General features: G+C 38.3%; 1 protein-coding gene across 3 annotated transcripts in view; it reads left to right on the forward strand.

Annotated features, from left to right (window-relative positions):
* Nucleotides 1-20683, forward strand: part of prpsap2 (phosphoribosyl pyrophosphate synthetase-associated protein 2) — a 41332-nt gene extending 20649 nt beyond the window's left edge. Inside the window, exons 6-12 of one of the 3 annotated variants that reach the window (XM_052021836.1) lie at nt 7383-7498; nt 8555-8610; nt 8739-8887; nt 9270-9340; nt 13292-13438; nt 13672-13783; nt 20312-20683. In XM_052021836.1, coding sequence (XP_051877796.1) covers nt 7383-7498; nt 8555-8610; nt 8739-8887; nt 9270-9340; nt 13292-13438; nt 13672-13783; nt 20312-20331 — 671 coding nt within the window. In that variant the 3' untranslated portion in view covers nt 20332-20683. The other 2 variants (XM_052021834.1, XM_052021835.1) reach the window with 2 other exon arrangements.

The following is a 20683-nucleotide window of genomic DNA, read 5'->3' on the forward strand; positions in this document are numbered from 1 at the left end:
TATTTTATCACAGCAAAACATCTTCCTTAAATCTCCATCTTCCTTAAATTCATTCTCAAACTTGATTTAAAAAGAAATCTGATTTGACCAGTAGTTTCCTGTGATTACAGTATTACCCCATTACACACACCTCCAATTTCTTGATTTATGCCACACCCTGTAGTATTTCATGGCTTTACCGTTAACTTCTACCAATGTTTTCTGCTGTGTTGTTTCTTAGATCAACTCAAATTGACAGTAGTTCTGCATCATCTGTTATGCCAAAATCACTTCACATCGCTGTACTCATCTCTTCCCTTATTAACGATGCTACATCGCCCGCTTCCTTTTTGTTCATCCATCCTTAACGCCAAATACCCTGGAATATTTAATTCCCAGTTTTGTTCAGTCTGCAGCCATGTTTCCTTGAGGGCACTTAGATTAATGATCGTCAGATTTCTTTTTTGTCCAGGTGATCATTTAAACAAGTGATTATTGAATTTGTTGAGGTGCTACTCAGTATTTACAGTCAGCAGTTTAGTTACTGTTGCACTTGAAACAGGTTCTGGAAATATAAGGTGAGTTTTAGTGATCTGGTTGCAGTGGAAGGTCAGAAATACTAAAGTTGCCCCTCATTTCTCATTTATATTTAGTTTCTTTCTGAATAATGAGTACAGTGAAAATCTGTATGTAGTTGGGTTGCAGAAGGTGGGAATATGGCTAATTAATTTTGCATAATTTTGAATCAGATTTATTATCATTGACGTATGTGAAATTAGTTGTGTTGCAGCAGCAGTACAGTGCAAAGACACAAAATCTATAAATTACAAAAATAGTGCAAAAAAAAAGGAATGAGGTAGTGTTCTTGGGTTCATGGATCGTTCAGAAATCTGATGGCGGAGGGGATGAAGCTGTTCCTGAATCATTAAGTTTGAGCCTTCAGACTCCTGTACCACCTCCCTGACTTCAGTAACAAGAGTATGTCCTAGATGGTGAGGGTCCTTAATGATAGATGCTGCCTTCTGAGACACTGCTGGTGAGGAGAGTTGTGCCCATGATGGAGCTGGCTGAGTCTGTAACCCTCTGCAGCCCCTTGCAATCCTGTGCATGGGAGCCTCCATACCAGGCTCTAATGCAACCAGTCAGGATGCTCTGTATCGTACATTTATAGAAATTTGTAAGAGTCTTTGGTGATGTACCAAATCTCCTCAAACTCCTAACGAAGTTACTGGCATGCTTTCTTCGTGATTGCATCAATGTGTTGGGGCCAGGATAGGTCCTCTGAGTTATGGATGCTGGAGGAGGCTAAGTTGCACTCCTTCTCCACAGCCCTTCAGATTATTCTCTTGTCTTTTCAATTCCCTTCTGAAGGCACTCATACCATTTCCAATACTCTTCCAAGCAGTGAATTCTTGGTCCTGACTGCTCTGTTGTTCACTAATAGAAACAACTTCCCTCTATTTGCACTATTTAAAGTGGTCATGATCTTGATTTTTGTGTACAGCTCTCAACTCTTTGTCAACCTCCTTGGCTACCAGGAGAACAACCCCAGCTTCTCTTGTAATCTCATAACAAATCCCTCATCCCTGGAACCATTCTAGTAAATCTACTCTGCATCCACTCTAACTCCACATCCAAGAAAAGTTTGCGAACCAGCATTTCTTACAATATTCCAATAGTGGAATAACTTATTGTATAGGGTTAACAACTGCATGTACTAGAAATCTGAAATAAAAACAAAATCTGAATCGTAGATCGGGCAACATCTGTGGAGAGAGGAACAGTTAACATTTCACGTCAATGACCTTTGATTAGAACTGGAAAAAGTTAGAAATAAAATCTTTTAAATTACATAGAACGGAGGAGGGACCAAGAGAACCAAGGGGAAAGTCCATGATAGGATTAAGATCTTAAATTCTGAACGAAACACCAGATATTCCACCATTGGATTTATTATTCGGTCTCTAGACTAGTCTTCATGCTGTCACAGAGCTTTGCTGTTGTTCCCTATGCTTTTCCCCTCCTGTCCTGTGCACCGCAAAGCTTGTTTAATTTCCCAGTTCTAGTCATTGACCTGAAAAGTTAACTTTTTTTCTGTCCACAGATGCTGCTGGACCACTTGAGTATTTTCAGTTTGTTTTTATTTTGTACTGTCTCTACAAATTCCAGGTTCCCATATGCTTTTCCATATATCACTGACTCAACATCCCTTCTATTTATAAGTATATGTGTGCAGTATTACCCCATGCTCAGTCAGGTACCAATACATGTCAGGTCCCTTGATCTCGAAAGATCCTCTAGAATTGTGCCAGTTCACCTGTATTCTCAATCTATATTCTTTCTGAAAGACTGTTTTGCTGCCGAATTAAATTTTACCTGCTTATTTGCCCCTTCAGGCAGTCATAAGATAAGATTTCTTTATTAGTCACATGTACATCGAAACACACAGTGAAATGCATCTTTTGCATAGTGTTCTGGGGGCAGCCCGCAAGTGTCGCCACACTTCCAGCGCCAACATAGCATGCCCACAACTTCCTAACCTGTACGTCTTGGAAAGTGGGAGGAAACTGGAGCATCCGGAGGAAACCCACGCAGTCACAGGGACAACATACAAACTCCTTTCGGATAGCAGCCGGAATTGAACTCGGGTCACTGGCGCTGTAATAGCATCTATGCCTGCACCATTCTCTTAGTTGTTTCCCACAACTGCAAGCACTGTGTCATAGTCATACAGCACAGAAACAGGCCCTTCGGCCCATGTCTGTCCATGCTGATCAAAATGCTCCATCCAAGCTAGTCCCATTTGCCCATGTTTGGCTGATTTAACTTTCTAAACCTTTCCTATCGGTGTACCTACCCAACTCTCTATTAAAAGTTGTTACTGGCAGCAGACTCCACATGCACACAGCCCTTTGTGTGTTTTTTTCTAAAAAAAAAGTTGTCCCTGAAGTTTCTATTAAACCTTTTCCCCTTTCACCTTAAACCCAGGCCCTCTAGTTCTTGATTCTCCAACCCTGGGAAAAAGACTGAGCATTCACCATATCTATGCCCCTCATGATTTTGTACAGCTCTGTAAGATCACCTCTGTCTCTTACCCTCCAAGGAACAAAGTCCTAGCCTGTCCAACCTCATCCTATAACTCAGTCCCTCAAGTCCTGGCAACATCCTTGTAATGATGTTAGTCCAGATGAGGGGTCTTGACCTGAAACATCGATTGTCCACCCTTGCCCAAGGATGCTGCCTGACCTTCTGAACTCCTCCAGCAGCTTGCTCCCTGCTCCAGTGTCACAAGATATTGTACATCCACTTGAGAGGATAAAGTGGGCTTGGACAGAGATTTGAAATATTTACCTTGTGCAGCCATGTCCATCATTAATAAATACATTAAAAATGCAGTAGTCTCAGTATCAGGAACAACAACACTGTCTACCATCCTACCTTCTGGGAAAGTCTCCTTTTACAATGACTCTCCCTTAAACCAATATAAGATGAGATGATATACTATCCATACTTCCAGTGACCCTTTAATTCCATGGCCTTAAATTTTGTTAACCAGCCTTTTGAGTGGGACTTCAAACATCTTTTGAAAAAAACTATGTAAGCAACATACTGCATTCCCTACATCCATTATTGCCAAATCAAAGAATTGTTAGGTTAGTCAAAACAATATTTATCTTTGACCAATATTGACTGGCTCTTGTTATCTCCAAATGCCAGCTGTCACAGTTGCCTGGCATGTAATAACAGCCTATTCTTGAACAGGAGATAGTTTTCTCGTCCTATGGGACATCCCCAGTATTTATGAAGGATGGGAAAAATGTGTCAAGCTCTTCTACAACCTCTACCTCTGCTTCCCTAAATAACCCAAGAAGCATCCCATTGGCTCTAGTGACTTGTTTAGTTTAAGCAAAACTAGCTTCACGGGTATGTCCTCATCAATTTTCACCTCTTTTATTATCACTGCTGCTTCCTCTTGTACAGAGATTTTTGGCAGTCCTCTTCATATTCCAACTACATCTTCTGTCTTATTTAGGTGCCAGAGGAGGCTTTGGAATTCCCTTTTATGTTAACTGTCACCCTCTTAATCTCCATTTGGTTGTCTTGTTTTTACCTCTCTCAGGATCCAAAGTCAGTGGAGATTGCAAAGAGTAATGATTGGTATTTTTGTCACTGCCACACAAATGAACTTCCCTCTTTGGGTTCATGCATTGCATCCATCTTGAACAAATCTCTCCTGGTCCAGAACTGGTCCCAGTATCCCACAACTTTGAAGCCCTTCCTACTGCACCATGTCTTTAACCATGTATTAATCAGGCTAAGGTTCCTGATTCTATTCTCATTATTATATGATAGGAGGAGTAATCCAGAAATTATTACTTTAGAGGTTCTACTTTTTAAGCCATCTTGAGCTTCTGGTTGAATGTCATTTTAACTCGCCTTCCCACATGGACCTGCCTGTCCTCTGCCTTCTCCACAGCCACAATGAAGTCAAATGCAAACTAGAAGAACAACACAGCCCAATGGTATGAACAATGAATTTTCTAGTTTCCTCACCCCGTGTGTTCCTTTTCCACCATTAACCTGTCCAAGGTCTCTCTTCCTTTGTTTACCTTTTTGCATTCCCCACCCCTACGTTCCCCTGTTACCTTGGCTCGTCATCCCCACCTGGCTCCATCTGCCCATCACCCACATGTCTAGCTATCTGGGTTTCTTTTCCCCTCCCTCATCTGGCTCCATCTGCCCATCACCCACATGTCTAGCTATCTGGGTTTCTTTTCCCCTCCCTCATCTGGTTCCATCTGACCATCACCCTCCCTCATCTGGTTACACCTATTGCCTACCAGCCTCTGCCTCAATGCTCTCCCTACCCCCCACCATCTCCATCTGCCCATTTCTTCACCCCCCTCCCCCACCCCCCCAATCAATCTTGTTGTACCAATCACCTTCCAGCCTGTGCCCCACCCCCTCCCTCTTTTATGTACTGGCTATCTTTCCTCTACACTCAGTCCTGATTCAGGGTCTCGACCCCAAACATCAACCATCCTTTTGCCTCCACAGATGCTGCTTGACCAGCTGAGCTCTTCCAGCAGTTTATCTTGTACTACTTTTTAACTTTCCAGCTTCTGAAAGTCTAACATAGGACCTCATCTCTTGCTCTTTCTGTCATACTGACATGTGTCACAATTTTTGGCTCAGTCCCTACCCTGGTACTGGGGTTGCAACACAGAAAATCTGGAATACCTTGGTCTCTTCTCCCCAGTTTGCAACTGAATGGGTTTGTCCACTTTTATTGTTCAGCCATCTGGTGACATTTTAAATGAACTCAATTGAATAGTTCATGATCGGTTGCATCTTGGCCATGCATAGAACCTTGGATAGTACACAGAGTTACTGAGTGTATTTTTGACTTTGCCTTTAATTGACCTAATGTTTCTTGCAGATCCTGTGTTGGTCAAAGATTCCAAAATTGTGTGAACTTGACCTGATTTGTACACTAAAGTTAAGCATTGGTATTTTAGTTATTGGGTCATAAACCTTTTATTAGTTAAAACCACAATTGGCAACATATTAGTGTGTCTTAAAACTGGTAGCTAACAAATAGTTACACTTTATTCTGCATTCTGTTTTTGTTTTCCTTCGTACTCCTCAATGTACTGACGTGATGAAATGATCTGTATGCATAGCATGCAAAACAGTTTTTCACTGTACCTTGGTACATGTGACAATAATAAACCAATTTACTAATATAGGTGACATGGTAGGTTCTTCCATGTGAGCTTCTCAACTCTGCTTGTCTGCTGCATTGACAATGCAGCCATGAGACCAACTTTCAAGCCTTCGTTATAAATTTGAATTTTCTGATACATTTTCTTTGCTACAAACTATAAAAAAAATCTTAGTCCTTTCTTAAGGACCTCTCCCTCCCGTGTTCCCTGTTATATCTTGTTCCTCGAGCAAAGTACTGTAAATTCAAGAAATCTGAAATCATTTCTGGCATTTTATTTTTCTGCATCTTGTTCCTAGCCTTTCTGGTCTGGGTGAGGGCCAGCTTGCACTTCAGAAAACATGAAATGCTCAAGGAACATCTTCAGTGTAAAATGCTTGAAGTACAAAATTTACAGATGCAATTTTATTATGTGTTTAGTTCCTTGGGGTCTGTGGGAATTGCAAGTGTCAGAATATGTTGCGTAAGGGAAAAGTAGCAATATAATTAAAATACCAGCTCAATTAAAAAGAGCACTATCAACAGAAATGAACTGGAGGAAGATTGCTGTGCATGGGAACCTTAATCAGACTAGCTCTGGAATATTCTAAACTAGGCTAATACCTTTGCAGAAATAAAGCCTCCTCATAATTAAACATCAGATGTACCATTTCTCTTCAGTGCAGAGATTTTTCTTTATAGTTGACGTGTCCAGTTACAGTTCAGCAGTTAGGAAAAATAATTTTTCTTCTCCTTCATGTGGGTGGTGTTGTCAGGGCCAGAATTTATTGCGCTAGAACTGAGTGGTTCACTGGGCTATTTTATTCCACTGCTGTGCAGCTGAAATCACAAACAGGCCAGTCAGCGAGTTTGATAGGTTTTTCTCTCATAAGGACATAAATGAACCAATGGGTTTTTAAGACAGTTCTAGTTTTCATGATCATTATTGCAAGTCTTTTATAAAATTCCAGATCACAGTGAATTGAATGCAAGTTCCCCAGCTGCTATGGGGGTATTGAGCTTTTGTTTTCAGATCTTTAATTCAGTCTTTGGAAATTTAAAATCTAGTAACTTCAAACGCAATGCCACCTTTTCCAAAGTAGTATGATTAAGAATACAAGGTTGAAGTCCGAACAAGCAGATACCCAATTTATATGAGTGTTATCAAATCAAACTTTAATAGTCTGAATATAAATCACTTTCACAAAACTCCATAGGTTTTGCATCATGGTTGTGATATATTCTAAATGGTTTAAACCACAATTTACAGAATATCAATAGATGGGGGTGTTGAACAAGCAATCCTGACGACTTTGCAGGGCACAGCTCAATTATTCTCCGTAAGCTATTGCTTGGGTGCACCATGTCTTGTGCTGAATGAAGTCCATTTGGTGTTACCAGTGATCCTTGAGTCATTTGGAATGAATTCATTAATAAACTTAATATTCTAAATTTGTTCTGAGTGCAATAATGCCCAGGCACTTTATTCTTCATGAAGGAGGTCATCTCGCCTTAAAGAATGAAATGCATTCAGAAAGCAAAGGCGTATCATTGAGGCAAATGGAAAAAAAATGTGTGAATGTCCTGGTTTAGTATCTTTCTTTTCCTTGTGTGGTTTGATTACTGCTGCTAGGACACTAAGTGCATAAATACTTAAGCTGCTGTTGCAGATTTGTATTCATTTCCACACTCTCCTCAGGCTTGACTCACCTGATTACAATGGATTTGCATCAGAAAGAAATCCAGGGATTTTTCAATATTCCAGTTGATAATCTGCGAGCGTCCCCATTCCTGTTACAATACATTCAGGAAGAGGTGAGGTTAATGGAGTTACTGACTGATAATACACTGTTTTCAGGGACGAGAAACAACCACTGGTAGCTGCCTACAAAAATATCTGTAATCTTTATCAGTACTGGACTTCCTTTATTTGCCCCAATTTTTGATTGATCAAAAAATGTAGAGGCTTCCTAATTTGTTTTAACATTATGCGTTATTGTTCAACACTGCTTACTGATAAGAATTTAAGGGCACTCATGGACCATTGAATATGGAGAGTTAATTTGTAATGCATCAAATCAGACTAGTTTAATGACAGTGAAGTTTAATTCAGGATTGGTGCTGTTTTTAAAGTTAGATTTTGTTTAGTTTGGCAATAAAAAGAACGGCAATACTCAATTATCAAATGCAGTACTGAGTAGTATTGCCCTGTATAATTTATCGCTCAGCGACTATAACTTTGAGTTTATTTCTGAGACCCACTAGTGTTATAAGCATTAGCTGAAAATAAGAGTTGGGGGTGGGTTATATTGTGTATACACAGACCTAGTAGAATCTATTTTGAGATGTTTTAACCTAGACTGTTTTTGAGAAATTTTGACCTTAGTGGGAATAAGAGAAATGAACTTCTTGGTAAAATGGTCTAATTGCAAAAATAGCTTTTCTGTATTGTGTGGTTTATGAAATTATTTTTGGTATGAAGCATAAATTAGCATTATTGGATTATAGTGTGAATTTAGAAATCTGTCACGCTAAGCAATGATTTGAGTGCTAAAGCTTTACTTTTCTGGTACCGCTTAATAACAGAACCCTGCTGGCTTTCAAATTTGCATAGTGCAATAGAAATGTAAAGGACTAATGTGCTCATTTTGGACATTAACAGATATGGTTTCATTTCTTGTTTGTTGCACTTGCAAGAAAATGAAAATAATTAACTTTATTCAGAGTATTTTTAAGAGTTGCTGATTTTAAAATTTTAAACTCTTATAATTTGCTAAAAATGCATCAAGTACTATGCATCACAGCGTATGTGAGGATTGTTGAGGAAGATGTATCTGATAATACTCTCTGCTTTTTTTTTGTGTGATGCAGATCCCTGACTACAGGAACGCAGTGATTGTTGCCAAGTCACCAGCATCTGCCAAAAGGTCTGCTTTGATTATCTTCAGATCTTGGATGTACTCTGCTTAAAGCAGACACCCCGCAGTGGTGTTGCATTACAAAAAGCATTGTTGTTGAGGTTCTGTCCCATTAATGTTCTTTTGTTTTGTTTCAGAGCACAGTCTTTTGCTGAGCGGTTGCGCCTAGGAATTGCAGTGATACACGGTGAAGTACAAGACGCAGAGTCGGATTTGGTAGATGGCCGACATTCGCCACCGATGGTGAAAAATGCAGCAGCCATACATCCCAGTCTGGAGATTCCCAGTAGGTTTACTGGCTGCTTTTGGTTAAGGCATATCCTGGGATAATAGTCATCAAACTTAGGCCAATATCTAATGTATCTAATTTTCCTCCTTCATGAAACAGACTGTTCCAAATTGGATGTTTAAACTCTTGTAAAGTCATTGTTCTAATTTGTGATGAGGCCATACCTTTTCTACTGTACAGTGGAGCTCATTGGATGTAACAAAGAGAATGAATTGTTCTTTGTGTTTATATTTATAATTGCATTTAAGAAGACACCTTCATTCTAAATGCAAATCCCATCTGTCCTGTAATTGACAACGAGAGTTTTTTTTGGCATGAAAAGGTTGCATGCGTTTAGCTTGTACTGGTGTGTGCATAAGTATTGACTTTTTCCCTTTAGTGTCAATTCCAAAGGAAAAACCCCCAATCACAGTTGTTGGAGATGTAGGAGGAAGAATTGCTATTATTGTGGTAAGTTGCTTCTTCCAACACATTTTAAGAGTATCAGAATTGTGGTTTGCATGTTTACAATGTTGTGGGCAATACTGGTAAGGGGAAATGTATTCTAGCTTTCCAAGAGGTATTCAGTGTTGCTGGAAGTACAAAATAGTAAATTATGTGTGGTAAAACGCAGATAATTAAGTACCCTCTAACTCTGGATGTGGAGTTCTGGGGGATTTTCTAGATTATTGGATATTATTCCTGTTAATTCCCCCACACAACTTTTTTTTAATAAGGTAGTGCATCGTAATATGACAAATTTTCCAATGAACCCACTGAGTTCAAAGGGGGTTCAGGAATCAGGGTGCTGGTGAGCCAAATGCTGAATCATTTGGGATTTCCAAACAATTGGATGGCAGATTATCTGAGTTTTATTGTAGTTAATACAAGCTTTGACACTTTTAGCTTTAACATATTCATAAAATAAGTGTAAGATAAATATATTGCAATGACGAGAAAATTTAATTTGGAAATTACCTGAGTATAATACAAACAGTAGAGCTTTTCTGGAATAAGAATTGGAATTTTTAAAACCACGTACTTTTTTTCAAACATCAGTACAGTGCTTCTCAACATATAAAATCTAAGAATGGTTATTTTTGTTTAATAATATTGAATCAGTTGTTGTTAATTTCTTTCTCAAGTCCACTTTAAAATTTTTAGTTCACAACATACCTTGTGTAAATTGTTGCAAATTTTGGTCTGGTTTAACCTGTTTTTTTTTTCCAATGAACAACGATGCCTTTGAGAGATAATAAGGGGACATGAAAACTAATATAATTGCACTGAACTAGTAAAATTGGTTAGTTAGGTTTTTAAGTCTTTATCTACTCTGGCAGAGTTCTTGTTTATAAATTGTCTTCCAGGAAAAAAAACTAACCTTCATGCGCATTAACAAGTGAAACCAGTTTTAATTAGTAATTGGACTTAAACATATTTATAATTCCAAATATTACTATAAACTAGCACTTTCAAAATGTATGGAACCTATCAAAGTTACTTGAACCTTGTTGACTTTCTGAAGATATTGATACCTATCCCTGGATTCATATCTGTATTCTCCTAGGTTTCAAAGTTAGCTAAAATGTACAACTCTACTGAAAAATGAGGGCACTCCAATTTATTCACATTTCATCATTGATATAAAATTGATATAATAAGAACGTAAGAAGTCGGAGCAGGAGTAGGCTATCTGACCCATCAAGCCTGCTCCACAATGGCTGATCTGGCCATGGACTCTGCTCCACCTACCTGCCTTTTCCCCATAACCCTCAATTCCCCTACTGTGCAAAAATCTATCTAACTGTGTCTTAAATACATTTAATGAAGTAGCCTCTACTGCTTCCTTGGGCAGAGAATTCCACAGATTCACTACCCTCTGGGAAAAGCAGTTTGTTCTTTTCTCTGTCCTAAATCTACTCCCCCAGATCTTGAGGCTATGTCCCCGAGTTCCAGTCTCACCTTCCTGCCTCTATCTATCCCTTTCATAATTTCATATTTCTATAAGATCCCCCCTCATTCTTCTGAATTTCAGTGAGTATAGTCCCAGGCAACTCAATCTCTCCTCCCAGGCTAACTCCTTCATCTCAGGAATCAACCTGGTGAACCTCCTCTGCACCGCCTCCAAAACCATTATACCTTTTCTTGTACGAAGACCTGAACTGCACGCATTACTCCAGGTGTGGCCTCACCAATACCCTGTACAGTTGCAGCATAACCTCCCTGCTCTTAAATTCACTCCCTCTGGCAATGAAGGCCAACATTCCATTTGCCTTTTTGATAACCTGTTGCACCTTCAAACCAACCTTTTGCAATTCATGCACAAGCACTCCCAACTCCCTCTGCACAAGAGCATGCTTGCAATCTTTCGCCATTTAAATAATAATCTGATCTATTTTTCCTTCCAAAGTGGATGATCTCTCATTTACCAATGTTGTACTCCATCTGTCAGACCCTTGCCTACTCACCTAACCTAGCTATATCTCAAGACTCTCTGCAATTTGCTTTTCCACTCAATTTAGTGTCATCAGCAAACTTAGATACGCTATACTCAGTTCCCTGTTTCAAATCATTAATGTATATAATGTATATCATGAGTTGCTGGCCCAGCACTGACCCCTGCAGCACCCCGCTCACCACTGATTGCCAACCAGAGAAACACCCATTTATCCCAATACTCCGCCATCTATTGGTTAACCAATCCTCTATCAATGCTAATACATCACCCCCAACTCCATGCACCCTTATGGATAAGCCTTTTATGTGGCACCTTATTGAACACCTGGAAATCCAACATCCACCTGTTCCCCTCTGTCCACCGCAGTTGTTATATCCTCAAAAAAAAACTCCAAGTTTGTCAAACAATACTTAAAAACCCTCCATTCATTAAGCTTCTGTGTAAATAAGATGGCTTTGTCAGCACTCTGTTCTGGTGGCAATGGATCAATGAAACTATAATTATCCTACTTGTTATCTTGAGTTTATTTGACTTCATTGATAATGGAATGGAATGGTGAACATTATTAAAGTCTGCATTCTTGAAATCTGAACTTTCTGCAACTTCATTGGGTTTGCGTGATAAAATTTTCAGTACTCATAAATAATCAAGAAGGAAAAGGGCAAATGAGAATGGAAGGATAGTGTGGTGATGTTAAAAGATAAAGTAACTCATTGGAATGTGACATTGAGATTGTTATTAAATTGATTTAATGCTTAAATTTTGGGAGGGGGGGGGACCTCTAGCTTCTATGTAAATCACAAGCTGTCTTTGTGAATGAACCTTTATCTCTAAAAGGCACTGTTCAGTGTTTCTTCAGAGATCTTGTCTCTTTAACCAACGAATCTTGTCAATTGACTTTCCTCTTGTACTTCAGCCTTAGCTTTAATTTGCACTGTCTCTTCTGTTACATTGATGTTTTCTAGTTACCTACACCAACTACTCTTGTGGTGGTACTAAATGTTGAGCAGTTTGGTGCCTTAGATTCTTGCCTGCTATACAGAATGTTATTAAATCTTTCAGCCAACAGAGAGTGGCTACTTCTGTATGAGCATTTATCATTATCCCAGTGTCTGAAAAACTGTCATGAAATAACCATATTTGCTTAGACCATGTGTTTTGATGTATTACAACTGAAACATGATAGTAAAATTGATAATCCGGTACCCTTGGGACCCTGGTGCCAGTTTTTCTGGAGTAAGGAATATTTCTCCATTAATATCCCAATCAACTTTTAATTTACTTTAGATATTGTCTTATAGTATATTAAAATTTCCAGTGAACCTGTTGAGTTTAAAGAGTGCAGGGGCTCGAAGGCAGATGCCCAATCATTGGTATTTCTAATCAATGGCATAGAGGTCTTGTCTTCAGTTTGTACTTAATCAATACTTGAATCTAGAGTTGGAGATGTACTGAATCATCCTCTGATTAGAAACTCTAGTTCATAATTTCAGTTGGGAGAGTGTTTCCTAGTCGACTCCATTTTAGCATAATAAACCCACTGTTGGTTGTTGTGTCCTTGTAGCAGCTTATACTGGCTTTCGGAAAATCGGAGAATGTTGAATAAGTGTGTATATTGTAATGTCTCTGGCATGATTGTGTTCAGGTGGAGTTGTTCACTGCTGGATTTCAGATCTTTGAATCAGGTAGCATCTGTGATATGTTGACATTTTAATTTTGGAATAAGGGATAGGAGGGTACAGTAAACTGGATCTGCATTAGGTATGTAGGTTTGATTCCAGGGTTATTGGAAATGCAAACCATCTCATCGTTCCTGTTGCTTTGCTCCTCCCTTGCATGCAGGACTTTCAATGAAATCATTGTTCTGCACCATAAAGCTGATTTATTTCCATACTTCCTAAAGTTAGATATTCTTGTAAAATTTTAATTGCTAAAAGATCTTTTGTTTGACTTTTATTTGACAGGATGACATAATTGATGATGTTGATAGCTTTTTAGCGGCTGCAGATACATTGAAGGAGAGGGGAGCTTACAAAATCTATGTAATGGCAACCCATGGTCTTTTGTCTTCAGATGCACCTAGATTAATAGAAGAATCATCAATTGATGAGGTAACCTGATCAGTAATTCAGTGTCAACTTAAATGTTTATGGATATTCTCCTATTGTATTTATAAAGTTTCTAAGCATTTATGAGTGTAGAAAAAAAACTTCATTTGCTTGAGGGAAATAAAAGCCATTCCCAACTGTGGCTAATTTTTAGACAGTGCAGACTTGTTGTAAGTTATTGACAGAAATCTGGTACTTGCATTTACCTATTAATCATGGGCGTGTCTCTTCCACAGGTAGTAGTAACCAATACCATCCCACATGAAATACAGAAACTTCAGTGCCATAAAATAAAGACCGTTGATATCAGCATGATCTTGTCCGAGGCGATTCGAAGAATCCACAATGGTGAATCAATGTCTTATCTATTCCGAAATATTGGTATGGATGATTGAAATGGTGTTCCCTAAGGCCAACTCGATTTATACCATTATTTAACTTGGAAAAGTATCGTGATTCACTGGTATAAAATCTTAATTTTCTACCAAAAGAGGTCAACTTTGTAAAGTGAATTTTTAGGAAACGATGCTGAACATAGAGACTACTTAGCAAAGAAATCCTGAAATATTTTGTTTTGTAAAAGCTAAGAAGTATGACCAAATTCTCTCATTGTTTTAGTTGCTTTTGTGTTTAGGAGTATTGTATTATGATTTACATATTACAGTCTTAAATTTGCTTTTGAAGATAACCCACTTCAAGCTAACATGGCAGCATGTTAAAGAATATCAAACAAAAGCATCTGAAATAGCCAACCTGGATTGTGCTAATTTCCTATTTTGCTTCAGTGACTACACTTTGGAAGTACTTTGGCTTTAAAGCGCTTTGGAACATCCTGAGACATTAAAAGATGCTATATGAATGAATGCAAGTTCTTTCTAGTGTTTATAAGCTGAATTTTTTAAAAACGTTAACATATCAATATTACATATGGTGAATTGAATAATTTGAATCATTTGGTATTTATTTTCTGTACAAGGAATAAAATTGGAATGTTCCATGTGGCTTTTTACCCCATTTTTAAAATCCTAATTTAAAAGCTATTTTAATAAAAGATTCCCCTAAGATTATTCAGTTGTAATTCCCATTGTGTTTATTGTGAAGGAGCATTGTCCTCATGTCACCTGATTGTTTAGGCCTGGAGAGCATCAGTATCAGATCCTATGATCATTTGGTTACTATACATGTAAACAACATGCTGAATAGTAACTACTGAGAAACTGGCTTGTAATTTCTGTCTCCCTTACATAGCCCAAGGACACTGAGAAAAATCTTAATGTGTTATTCCTGCTAAGGTGACCAAACTGCATGCTTATTGATTAGCTTTGCAGAAATCCACAGGAACTGCAGGCATTACTCCCTTGGTCATTGTGGAAGCTTTTTCATTTTTTTCCTAACAAGTTTTTTTTGGTTATGGAAAAGCAAAAAAATGGAAATCTAGGCTGGGATGGTGGGGGAGAAACAAATGCTGGAGATACTTAGGAGATCAGGGAGCGTCTGTGGAGTGAGGAAGCAGTTAATTTTTCAGGTTGATTTTTCATCAGAGAAGAGTCTGATCACTCATAAAAAGATGTGCATTAGAGCTTTTCAATGGGTAAGAGCTTGTAAAGTCATCAAAATAAGAGCAACTTGGGTTGTTTGAGATTAAAGAACAGTTCTGTAGTGTGTCTTCAAACAAATATTGATCCTAATTCACATTTTGGGAGCAGAGTACACAGTCTAGCATGTGTTTGCTTATTTTTGATATTGGATTGCTGTTTATCCTTTACCTCATGATATTCTTGTGATAATTTGGATTGGCCAACCTTCTCTTAATGTAAGGTAGCTATGTAACTTGCAGCTTCATTAGTCACATTGCTGGATCTTTCCCAGTGAAGACGCAAGCAAGGATAACAAAATAAGAAAAGTAGTTTGTCACGGTTATCATTTGAGCTGGACAGCTTCAGTGAATGTGTCCCAGTCAAGTCCTTGTACACCCAGTGCAATTAATTACAGCAGGAAATGATAAGTATTTTGTCAGCATTTAAAGAGGATTAATATTTATTTTGGTGGTCTTGATTACTAATTAATGACTTCAGTTTTTGAAGATCAAGTGTTGGGAAGGGATTTTTGTGTGCGCTGTGATTGAAGCTGTAACTCCTGTTCTCATTCAGTGGCGTACGAAAAGACCTTGGATTGGAGAAGACAGACTTGCATGCAAATGTAAACATGAGCAGCAGGGTGCAGTAATGGCTTAATGTATTGCGTGTAGTCTTGTGGGATGAAAAGTAAATTTTAAAATTTACACTAAAGTTGCCATGTAACTTTAATGGAACAACTGTTTGTGAAGCTACAACAAAAGGATGTTGGTGTTTTTCTACAACGTGATGTGATTGCTTAGTGACAACTTGTAGCCCAAGGTTAAAACTCAACTTTAAATTCACAAGACTGCTGAATAGTACTGCAGGGGACAATGTTCCTCTCTCTCTCCCACCACCCCCACCCTCAACCATCCCAAATGCGATTAATAGTAATGCAGATTGCGGTCATTGTGTGATTTTTAGCCCAAGGCGTGGTGGGAAGAAGAATTGGCACTTGGGAGAAGAGACTAGGTACTTTCATCTGTGGATCCTCTGCTAGTTTAATACTGAGCCAGTGTTTGTATGCTGCATTGCAGTACCATTCACTGACCAAATCAGACAACAGGATACCAATGCCACATGTTTGATTAAAGGCAAGCTACTCTCAAGGTGAAGGGCATTTGATTTTCTCCTTGGCTACACTTGATGGCAAGCCAAGATGTTTAACTGAAACCTATTGGTTATAAACCCTCATCTTGCTCTTCATGGAACACCTTGGTGTCAAGTAACTACTGCTGGAGCCTGCCATCTTACTGACATGCTAACAATAAAAAAAACCTAACTGCTTTTATGAAACTTGAGTGCATATTAATCAGTGGTAATTTGCATTTATGCATATTAATTAAAATCATAAATGCCTGCCTTTATATTTATAAGGAGCCCAGTTACAGCTTTGTATACAGTCATGTATAACCAACAACCTGGATGCTTTTATTTAAAAATTGAACAATCCTGTTTAAACACCAGTTGTGCAAAGTGTTGTGTTTATATAATCCTCCTAGACAAAAGAGCAGGAGTAGATCATTTTGACTGAGCTTTTCCACCAATAATGTCATGTTTGACCTGTGACCTAATTCCTGATATCAAGTGATATGGGGGGAAAATGACAATATCTTTTGGCTAACAACTTATCAAACTTGGTTTTAAAATTAACAATTGACCTGACATCAGTTGCAGCCTGTGAAAGAGTTCCAAATTGTAACCACCCTCTCCATGCAGACTACATGCACGTCTGCCAGTGCTAGACATTCCAGTTGATGGAAATAATTTGTTCTATCATTTCATCTTAACTATCAATCTAATCAGACCTTAATCTTTCAAATTCCATGGACTACTACCCTAGTTTCCACAATCTACTCTTCTAGTTATTAGGACCTGTTAGTTTGGGAAGAATAAATGTTCATGTTGAAAGGATGGTAAGGATTGGTGTGATTTCCATTATAGAGAACCTTTGTCAGAGATAATTACTGTTATAGCTGTGCATTAAAAGTCATCACATTACATTTCACAGTATCAAACAAATGTTGCTGTCAAAAGGCAGACGTACTGGAAAAGATTTAAACAAACATTCAGTAATGCCCATTTAATGAATGGCTTTTTCTGACTCCTGCTGTCACTTAAAGCTGAGAAGTCCTGGAATGTTCTGCCATACTTAAGTTAACCTTGGGGTAGAAGACATGCAGTTTGAAATCAAAGATGTGTTCCTTATCTGTGCTGTATTGCTCAAAAAAATGCATCTACTCATTGTATGAGAGTTCCATAAGAACTAACCTTCCAGACCATCCTACCACATGGGACCTTGTTGAAGGCCTTGCCAAAGTCCAAATAGACGACATCTACTGCCCTACCCTCATCTACCTTTTTGGTTACCTCTTCAAAAAGCTAAATGGTTCATCAAGCATGACTTTCCAAGCAAAAAGCCATGCTGACTCCTAATCAGACTCTAACTATCCAAATGCTGGTAGATCCTGTCCCTCAGAATTCCCTCAGTAACTTCCCACTACTGATGTCAGGCTGACCTGGCCTGTAGTTCCCTGGCTTGTCCTTGCTGCCTATCTTAAACTCTTGTACTCTTCAGTTCCATTAATACTTGTGGCCTTGCTGTCACAGGCTCAGAAGTGACAATGTAATTTCTGGAAGAAGAAAGGTGGTTTGGAATCCTTGTCCAAACACACCATCATTTGGAGAATTTGGGATTAGCAGTTACTGTTACAAAATGGCAAAGAGTACACTTGTGTTACCAGTGGTGGGGTGCTAAGTCTGTGCAACAGAGCATGGTCTCTTGCTCTGTTAAGTCTGTGTGGTGTCTGTTGTGCCATTCTAACTGAACATTAAAAAGAATTTGCACGCAGGCTTCTTCCACCTCTCAACTGGAGTGGAAGCAAGTCATCCTCGATCCTGAGGGACTACCCAGAAGAAAATCTTTATATAAAAGAAGCAAATGGAAAAGGCAGCATTGTGTGGGAATTGCTGGCCGTGGAAGAAACTAGGAACTTTCAACCAGCTTGCATCCTTAGTAAGGGGGATAAAAGTATAATCCTACAGTTGACTTCAGGATATCCTCAAGAGGAACTGACCACTGAAAATTTCTACCTTTCAAGTGAAACTGTTCCATCAAGTAGTGGAATGAGAAAATGTGCATCCTGCTCTTCTTAATGCTACCCAGTTCATCATGAGCAGTGCTATGAGGGTTTGGTTTCTTTAAAAAAAATGGTTAACCCACTGGTCCAGTATCCAGAGTCAAAAGCTAAAGAATTACATTTTTGTATTAAGATGGAAGTAATATTTTTATTGTGTCAATGAATAGAAGTTGTCATTTATACCAAAATCAAAATGTTGATCTAGCTGGTAGTTGGAGCTTAAGCCTCTGACTTTTAAAACTAGGAATACTGACTTATCTGATCATTTGTTCTCAGGTTTGCTGCCTGCTGCTTATCAGGTCTCTTACCTGATTTGAGTTGCATGTTGGATTATAGCGTGGTGTGCAAACTGTTACTTCATGTAAAACTCAATTTATTGGTGTATGTTTCTTAAGAGCCATGCTGGTGCATACAGAGTTATGATTAATATTTAAAAGAATGCTAAATCCAATAGTTACTACAATGTTTTCTAACTTTATTTTCCACAGTTTGCCTTGTTTTGAGATTAGCTGTTAGTCACTGACAAGATTTTTTGTAAATTAGTTTCACCTTGAAGTATTTTCAGTCTTTTTAAAGTCTGTAGTGAGTTTGTTCTTTTTATTTGATTTTTTTTTTCGCTTTGTGACTTCTGTGGATGCAGCCCAAATTTGGCGGTTTTAAGCATAGAAAATAGCACTCAATTAGGTTTCAAGAAACTAGGCTGCATGTACTGCATGAAAATAAATGTTTAGAGGTACAATTTTTCACGTTAATGCAACAGGAAATGTAACAGATTAAACAATTGTAGTGTCTGTATAACCTATAGGGATGGAATTTGCCAGCTTTTGTAAATAACCTTCAGGTTTAAATAATAAAAGGATTTCAGGTTAATGGTCAGGTGACCATTAAGGCAGGTAAACTTTTCGTGTGCACGTGGGCTAACAGTGCTGAAGAGCAGACTCCAGTGATTGTGCCAAAGCTGCCTCTTGTCTCCACTGGAGAATCCCAAACCTGTGTATCTCCTTGGACTCTCAGAATGTCATCATCTGTGTCCTGATCCAATTTTATAACTATCTTGTTTGTGTTAACCAACTTTGGATGGCTGTACATCAGATGTTTATCAGCATTCTTCTTGAGACAATTATCTAGTAATTATATTGCTGTAATCATTAGAAGTGATCAAGCATTACCGAGTAGCAGCTTGTATATTAAATCTATGAGGAAACTTGAATATTACTTATTTTTAACAATTCCACACCCGATACACTTGAGAAACATTCATTCCAAGAACTGGTTTTATCATATACTTGTGACAAAGATGGGGGCCATAAAGTCTGTACCAGCTTCCAGAGAGACCCATTCCCCTACATTTCACTGTACCCCTGCAAATGATTTTCCTCTTGGGTATGCCCATCGATTTTTTTTTTCCCCTCTGATTCTTTCTGCCATTTAACCTCGCCAAAGATGTAATAGTACATAACCACTTCATCTACCAGCTTTGGGATGTGGTTGGAAACAAGAGGCAATCCAGGGGAAATCTTACCATCACAGGGAGAATGAGCAATCCACATAGGCAGTGCCTGAGGTCGGGATTGAATCCAGGTCTCTGCTCGAGTGACAATAATTGCTGAGCCATCACACTGTCTTGGTGAAACATATTTGATGCCACATTTTCAGTATTTTAAATGTTCTAATTAATAATTAGCAGAGATGGTGCATGAGGCCAGAGGAGGACATTTTTCAATTTTTAAATTTATTTTTATTATCTGATTGGATCAAAATGTGTCAATTTAGAGGTAGTTTTACAAATACTGCATTTTGTTTTCTTTAATTTGAGCCAGTTTGTATTGTGAGTAGTACTGTTTATCAGGAAAGCTTGAAGGGCTTGCTGAACTGTTACTGTAGTATCATCAATAGTGAAGGTCATTAATTCAGGGGCTTTGAAGCTTCATTTTAGCTACCAAGCTGTTTTTATGCACATCCAGACAATTTGACCAATGTGATTGCTACTTGTTAATGTTAAAAATCAAAATATAAAATTGGGGAGAAGTTATTGTTGTTGAATGTTTTATTTTCATTGACAATTTGCAATGGGACTCCGCTGAAAAACAAATTGAGGTTGTTCATATTCTTTTTATTAGGACTCATAAGATCCGCCTGAAGAGAGATTTTGCCTTTGTGCAAAATCATCGCCAAGGTTCCAGATGTATAAGGACAGTGACCTTACATACATAACCCTCCGTCTCTCGCCAAAACTCTATGCTGTAATTTATTTTTTAGATTTTGATGTGTGTTCACAAGACAATGTTTGTATATTTATAATAGAAATACTTGCCATTATAAGTAATTGTACTGCCAATGTGCAAGACATTTGCAAAAGGTTTTGTGTACTTGTTGATCTGTTGCTTCACGAAAGGCACTGGCCCGTGTTTTTATGGAACATTGGTAATAGTTTCAGTTTCACATCTGAGCTGAATTTAAAAAAAAATTAAAAGTTGAAAGTCACTAAATTG

The sequence above is a fragment of the Pristis pectinata genome, chromosome 8 (genome assembly GCF_009764475.1).
Source record: "Pristis pectinata isolate sPriPec2 chromosome 8, sPriPec2.1.pri, whole genome shotgun sequence".
NCBI lineage: Eukaryota > Metazoa > Chordata > Chondrichthyes > Rhinopristiformes > Pristidae > Pristis > Pristis pectinata.